Source organism: Malania oleifera, chromosome 5 (assembly GCF_029873635.1).
Source record: "Malania oleifera isolate guangnan ecotype guangnan chromosome 5, ASM2987363v1, whole genome shotgun sequence".
Classification (NCBI taxonomy): domain Eukaryota; kingdom Viridiplantae; phylum Streptophyta; class Magnoliopsida; order Santalales; family Ximeniaceae; genus Malania; species Malania oleifera.
In genome coordinates, this window is record NC_080421.1 from 107550464 (window position 1) to 107558318 (window position 7855).

The following is a 7855-nucleotide window of genomic DNA, read 5'->3' on the forward strand; positions in this document are numbered from 1 at the left end:
AAGACCTCCAAACGATGGGATCTTGTTAGATAAATCTCCCTAAGAACTAATATAAGTGAAGTCTGAAATACTTTTTTATCCTTTTTTTAAAATCATTGGGACTTACACACACACACACACACACAATTTTAAGCAAAAGAATCTTTAAAAGCATTCCCAAAATTTTTTTCAAAATTTTGTAGATATTTTTTGAAAATTTTCAACATTTTTTTCTAAAATTTTCTGAGATTTTAAAAGACTTTTCTTCATTTTTTAGTATTTTTATTTTTTTCATATTTTTATTTTGAGCGAAAAATAATTTAGACATTTTTTTTCTTTATTTTTCCTTATTTTAAAAATATTTTTCCTAATTTTTCTTATTTTTTATTTTTCCTATTTTTAAAATTTAAAAATTAATTATAAATAAATATATAAATAAATAAAGCCAGCAATTCAGGAAATTGGATCGATTCAACCAGTTGAACTAAGTTTAGCTCGGTTGAGTGTAGTGGGTCATGTGTTCATCCACAATGGTGACACGTGGTTCATTTTTTTCTTTTTTTTTTCTTTTATTTCACTAATGATGTCAGCATGACGTCACTCGTCACGTGACAACTTTTTTTTTTTAATAGTCAAATTTGGCAATGTCTAGTATCCATAATTATCAATTAAACTGTTTTATATTATTATTTTCACGCAATTTTTGTTCAATTTACTTTCAAAGAAGAAGAAAAAATGAAATGGCTCATTCAATACATGTTAGTGCTTGTCTTAATATGAATAAATTAAATATTAATTATACAAAAAATTAAAATTTTATTTATTAATATATTATGTGTTATATTTTATTTCTCACTTTTCTTAATAAATAAATATAAACAAACATATCTCCATAAATTTTTTTCTCCATATTTTTCATGTCCCAAACGCAACCTAAAACTCAAAAGCCAACCCCTCAAATGTTAACCCTAGATAAAAATAAATTCACATCACCAAAAAAGCCCATTGCTCTTCTTTCCTAAATTAGCTCATTAATGAAAAAATAATGTTATTTTTTTATTTTTTATTTTAAATTGGGTGCAATAATATCAGATAGTTAACTCAACTAGGTAATTGGTAAATACCTCCCTTAAATCCTAATACACAATAGTAATTAAGATATGTAGTTTTCTTCCTTTTCTAGGGCTTTGTTTTGTTAGAAAATTTGTTTTATTTTCTCTTTTTTCAATTTTTTTTTAAGAATAACAACAAAAAATGTAATGTAATTTTTATATTTCTATTATTCGGGAATTTTTAATACAATTGTTAAAAAAATTTAAAAACATCGTGACATTTTTAATCTTTGAAAAATAAAAAATTAAAATACAAAAAAAATATTTTCACCATTAAATTTATCTAAAACTTTCCTAACCTAATCTTTGTTTGGCAGCCAAATTCTATGTTTCGTTCAGCATCAAATATTCTCATTAATATGAAAAGGAAATGGGTGCAATAAAAATTTATCTATCCAAGCATTTTTTTTATTTATTAAATCTTCTATTTATTTTATTTCTTAAAAGAAAATTAAAGCATCAAAATTTCAGAATAAATTTTTACATGCAAGTTGATTCTGCACAAATTTCATATTTATATTTATTTGTTCTTCTATTATCAATCAAACTATTTTATTGTCAATAAATACACAATTCCTCGTAATATTAAACTATTTTATTGTCAATAAATACACAATTCCTTGCAATATGTACTTTATACTTTACGAATAAGTTAAGATTTTTGATAATTATGCACTTTATGAAGAGTAATATTTGCAAAAGAGTTAGAAAGATACATTAATTCATTTATTTATATATTTAATTTATTTATTATCTATACTTTATTTTAATTAAAAAAGTGAAAGAAAAAAAATAGATTTTTCAAGATGATATTAAAATAAGCTATTTTTTAATTTGTTTTAAAATTCAAGTAAAAGAGAATTCATTTCTTTTAAAATTCAGTGAAAAAAATTCCAAAAATTTTAATACTCTATTACATGAATATTTCATTTCAAAACTTTAAAAATTTTATTTGATAAAAAAATTAGATAAATTATAAATTTGTGTTTAGGAGAAATACAAAATTTGAATTTACATGAATTTGGATAAAATGAATCTAAGTTTATCCCACTAGATCTACGTTCAATTTACATAAATTTGAATTTAAAGTTCAAAATTTATACTCTTAAATACATATTTCAAAATTAAATATTAGAAGAAATGTGTATGATTTTTAAAATCATAGAGAAGGTTTTTAATGTGTATGATTTTTAAAATCATAAAGAAGGTTTTTTTTTTCTCTCCTCCCAAACATAATGAAATGTGAAATCTTTAGAAAAGAATTTAAATTTCAGATCTTAATTGAGGATGGTATTTTTTATTTTAAATTTTTAAATTGATGCAATGGTAGATATATTATAATTTATACATCTATATATATATATATATATATATATATATATATATATATATATATAACACCTGCCTCTGAAAATTTCAGACCTCTTTTTTGTAACTGCAGTGTCTTTGAGTGACCAGCACCGCACCTCTCTCTGCCACTCTCTTTTCATTTTCTTTATTCTTTCTTTTGGCGTTTCCCCTTAGCGTCTTTTTCTCTCCCACTCTGTTCGCCAGTCGCCACTCTCTGATGCTCTGATGCCTTAAATGCAGCCTCCTCCCCATGATCTGTTCTTAACTGTTTTGATGATGGGGAGGCTGACCGACCCATGAACAGACTATTCTTTACTTGCGTCAACTGAAAAAAGAAAGCATAGGATTATTGATGGAGAGGCAGAGAAGTTTCTCCTTCAAACCCACCAGATTCTTGGTATTCTCTTTCACAATTTCTTCTTCACTCACTTTCATCTCATTCTTCTCCATCTGGGTCATCAAATCCACTCCTTTAATTTCTCATGACACTCATCTCCATTTCAACAAAGCATCTCTCAGTTTGCTTCTCAAACCCATCGGTGCTCAGAACTCCGCTGGGTTCAGTAGAAATTACGCGGCCAGTGGTTTGAAAGGATCAATTCTTATCGATGCCCAGATCTCGAAACCTGAAAATGTTTCTGGGCTTGCTGAAATTTCAGCTAAACCTGAAAATATTTCTGGGCTTGCTGCTGAGATTTCAGTTGTTGTGGGGATTCAGAGAAAGGAAGGTGAACCTGGAGCTGCTGATGGTGAAATAGAAGATATTGGAGCCATGAATGGTAATTTCTCAACCAGTAATTTGAGTATAGAAGAAATTGATGCTGTAAATAGTAATTTCTCAACTAGGAATCAGAGTGTGTTTGATGCTTCATCGTTCGAGAATGGTGGGGTTTCAAGTAGTGAAGGAATTGAAGAGAAGAAGACGAGGGAATGTGATGTGACAAAGGGGAGGTGGGTTTTTGATGGAAGCTATCCTCTGTACACAAACAGTTCATGTCCCTTCATAGATGAGGGTTTTAACTGTGAGGGTAATGGGAGATTAAACAGAGACTACATGAAATGGAGGTGGCAGCCACAAGATTGTGACATTCCAAGGTACTCCTTAAAATTTCAGTCTATTTGACTTATTTATTTGGCAAATAATTTCCTAGTTTTGTATGGTTTACAACTTCCTTCTCAAGAATCTTGGGGTTGCATTATAGGTTCAATGCAGCAGATATGCTGAACTTGATCAGAGGGAAAAGACTGATTTTTGTTGGAGATTCAATTAATAGGAACCAGTGGGAATCCATGCTGTGTTTGTTAATGGGGGCTGTAAAAGATCCCAGGAGGGTTTATGAGACTCGTGGCCGGAGAATCACCAAGGAGAAGGGGAGCTATAGTTTCAAATTTGTGGTAATTCTGCAGAGATTTCATCTTCTTTAGCTGTGTTCCTGGGCACCTGCAGGTTTTAGTACTTCAAAGATTGTTTTTGTTTTGTAGGATTATAGGTGCACAGTTGAGTACTACGTGAGTCATTTCTTAGTTCATGAAAGCAAGACAAGAATAGGTAAAAAGCGGGTCCAAACATTGCGAATTGACGCCATGGATCGGGGCACATCGAGATGGAAAGGTGCTGATATTCTGGTGTTCAACACTGCACATTGGTGGTCTCATTACAAAACACAAACTGGGTGAGTGATATTCCTAAGCGATTCTATTCTGGAGTGTTCTTGGTTGACGCACTTCCTTGTTTTTAAGTATTAGCCTCTTAAGCTTTAAGCCTTTAACCTTCTAATTCAACATTTATTTGCAAGATGACTCAATTATCTATGTTCTTCGATGAAGTTGTATGAATTTTAGGCATCATCATATATATATATATATATATTAAAAAAGGTCCTTCCAACCTATTGAACAAGTAAGGTGGAGTATGGATCTCAGATGGGAACTATAGCCATTTTGAGTGTTTGGCTGAGCAATCCAAATTGAGATCCTTGACATAGGGAGAATGTAACTATCTAATAATGAGCACGGAAAAACCCAAGTCTTCATAGCTTCTGCTGTTATTACAGGATCAATTACTACCAGGAAGGAAACCTACTTCATCCGCATCTTGATGTTTTGACAGCTTTCAGAAGAGCTATGACGACTTGGGCATCATGGGTCGATAAGCATATCAATCCAGGCAAAACCCAAGTTTTCTTCCGGAGTTCAGCACCCTCCCATTTCAGGTTTGCTCCATTCCACTCAACTGTCATAATCAAAAGCGACATGTCTTACTATATCTTTGGTATGTAGAAATGGAATGGAATCGGGCAGAATGGAATCGACTTTATAACTTGATTTCTTGATGTTATCCAATCAAGTTTTTCTCCATTCTATTGCCCTTGCATCCCGTTCTGTAAACCAAACATGACATTATTTTCTTATCAGTTGTTGAATATTATCTGGTTTACTGAATAGGGGAGGTGAATGGAATACTGGTGGTCATTGTAAGGAAGCTACTCAACCCCTTGACGAAACTACTAGGACCATGTACCCTGAAAAGAATGTAATCACAGAAGAGGTTATAAGGCAGATGAGAACCCCAGTAACCATCTTGAATGTGACTGCTCTGTCAGAATATAGGATAGATGCCCATCCATCTGTATATGGGAGAAAATCTGGGAAAAAGGGCCCCTCAAGTATTGAAGACTGCAGTCATTGGTGTCTTCCTGGTGTTCCAGACAACTGGAATGAATTGTTGTATTTTTACTTGCAGCAATCTGATCAAAAGAAGTCACACAGTAGACTGATGTAGTAGTTTTTTTCTTTTCAGCTGAGGACTGAAAACGTTCTTTCATTTCTTCCCACTTGCCGGTTGGTGTATAGAATGTTAAAATGTAAATAGTTTTTTCGGTTCAAATTGAGTTCCCCACTTGTTCTTATCCTGAGTTTTGGAACATCTGGTATTTAAATGCCAGAGACAGTGGCTTAGTATTTTTCTCCAATTATCTTTAAAGATTACTGAAAATGTAGTCTTTGAATGTCGATGCTCGCTCTGGAAACCCACGATAATTATACCGGTATTTTGTATTTCCTAAAAATGCAAGATATCCCAAAAAATGGGTATCCAAAACCGAGTCTCTCTCAAGTAATCCTACATTTTCATAAGAAATCTAAATTAATGAGACAAAATTATTCCTACCATTCGTTGGCTCTGGAATGGAATCCATTGTTGCTATTGTTTTTGTTATTATGAACATTATTATTATTTACTATTAATAATTGCTATTAAATTAGTAATACTACCACTCTGTTTTCAGTATTAATAATTTATGATTAAACGATTATAGTTGTTGCAACTATTATTATTATCATCATCATCATCATTATATACATGCAAGTATCATGAGAATGTGCATTTGTGTTTTCAAATAAAAAATACTTAGTAAGTGATTCGAGGAAGAATAACCCGAATTAAAATATTATATTATTACTTATTTTGGGAGTTTTTTGGTAGCAAAATAATAACTTCCAATTTTTCAACATTGTGGAAGCAATAGTTTTCACTAGAAATGTTCAACACTCCCCATGGCACTTGACAATGTAGTTTTGGCTAAAAAATATGTGTACATTTGAATCATAGTTGGGCTTTGGTTGACAGCTATGGCATGTGGCAAGGGATCTCTCTTCAAGGACAGTTGGTCAAAATCAACTCTGAGAATTTGAAAATTGCAATTGATCCAAAATCTTAGGTAGCAAGTCAATTTCCGCCCTCACCCCCATTCTTCAACCACTACGACAAAAAGATATAAGAAAAACAAATGTTGACCAACACAATGCATGTGGGTTGCCATATTCTAAAGAAGCTAGAGAAGAGGAAAACTCATAACCTTCTAAGTTAATTCAACTATTATCCAATAAACTAATTAAGCGTCTGTTCTAATTGTGAACCATTTTTTTTTTATTACATATAATCAAAATAAAGTCAAAAGATAGTTATTTGTTGAAGCATATTTTACAAGTGACACATTGCACTTACGCCACCTGTAGCGGAAAAATGGAAAAAAGGTGGGTGAGGTCGTTGCCCTGAAGCAATGCACCATATCAGCATCCAAATATGTGAGGGTTTTTGCACCTTTTGGATGTGAGGAAGAAAACAAAAAGCTAGCTCGAGAAACTAGGGCTAGATAAGTAACTTGGAGCATAAAAATATTTAGAGTAAAATCTTGAAAATAATTAACATAATGATTGAAGGAAAATTAGCATAATCTTCCTTTAAGAAATTGAGCAGGCGAAAAAGTTAGAGAAATTGAAGAAGTTAGGATTTAAATTTTGTTTTAGAAAGATAGAAAAATAGGTTTTAGTTAGGTGCGTCTAGAGGAGGATCCTCAACTAGTAAAGAAAGTTGATTACAGGATCAAGATGTGTAAAAGGACAAAAAGAACGTGGTTTAGGACATGTTAAAATAGAAATATAAAAGACATTGAAAAGATACCAAGAAATAAAAAATCTGATAATGCACAAGCTAAACATTTTATATACCAAATCTACTAGATTAAAAAAGAAAAAAAGGGAAAAAAAAAAAAAAAAAGACATATTTTAACTTAATAAAAGTAGAGAAGAAAGAGTGAGGATTTAAGTGATAACAAATGTATAAAGAATGAGGATGACAATGTTTTAATTAAAGAAAAAGATATAGGAAATAGATGACGAACTTACCCTAATAATCTATTCTATGAAAGCAGAGTACAAGACTTACACTTAAAATTGACAAATTAGGAAAATACTAAAAACTTGAGATTTATTTGTGAACTTAATGAACTTAAATTTACATTAAAAATAGGATCGATCACATCCTAATTGAAATTTGGAAATGCCTAGGCGATAACAAGAATGTTTGGATGACTAATTTTTATTTAACTCAATTATAAGATCAAAGGAATTGTTATATGAATAGAGAAAAGCGCTTTAATATCTATGTACCAAAATATAAGAGATATTTAAAATTGTAATAATTAACATAGAGTTGAACTTACAAGTTATATAATGAAACTTTGGGGAAGGATAATTGCTTTAAGACTAAGGTTAGGAATAAGAATTTTAGAAAATTACTTTGGTTTTATGCCTAGGCAATCAACAACAGAAACTATACATCAATTAAAAAGAGGGACGATATATTGTTTTTAGGATAGAGTATTTGCGTAAGTTCTATAACGGACTCTAGAAGAAAAAAAACTGATTATGCAATAAGTATATTAATGTGATCAAGGAAATTTAGGGAAATTCCAATCATAATAATGTAAATTAAGGGTCTGCTTTGAATTATTATCTTTTTGTGTTAGTGATGAATGCGATTATTGGAAATATGAAAAATGAGTTTACAATGTATATCATTTATAGATGATATTGTCTAGAAAAATTCAAACCTCCCAGTTAAGAAATTAATA

At 30.8% G+C, this 7855-nt stretch overlaps 1 protein-coding gene across 1 annotated transcript; it reads left to right on the forward strand.

Annotated features, from left to right (window-relative positions):
• The first annotated feature begins 2508 nt into the window (after positions 1-2508).
• Positions 2509-5350, forward strand: LOC131156774 (protein trichome birefringence-like 6). Its single transcript, XM_058110712.1, has 5 exons — positions 2509-3536; positions 3644-3836; positions 3924-4114; positions 4496-4654; positions 4887-5350. Exons 1-5 carry the CDS (start codon positions 2794-2796, stop codon positions 5221-5223), a joined length of 1623 nt encoding a protein of 540 aa, XP_057966695.1. The 5' UTR covers positions 2509-2793; the 3' UTR covers positions 5224-5350.
• Positions 5351-7855: the final 2505 nt, after the last annotated feature.

What these genes read in the sequence shown, in the direction of transcription:
- LOC131156774 (XM_058110712.1), top strand. Translation starts at nt 2,794, where the DNA reads ATGGAGAGGCAGAGAAGTTTCTCCTTCAAACCCACCAGATTCTTGGTA. An exon ending in GCTATAGTTTCAAATTTGTG is followed by an intron (nt 3,837 to 3,923) that starts GTAATTCTGCAG and finishes TTTGTTTTGTAG; the next exon opens with GATTATAGGTGCACAGTTGA. An exon ending in TCAGCACCCTCCCATTTCAG is followed by an intron (nt 4,655 to 4,886) that starts GTTTGCTCCATT and finishes TTTACTGAATAG; the next exon opens with GGGAGGTGAATGGAATACTG.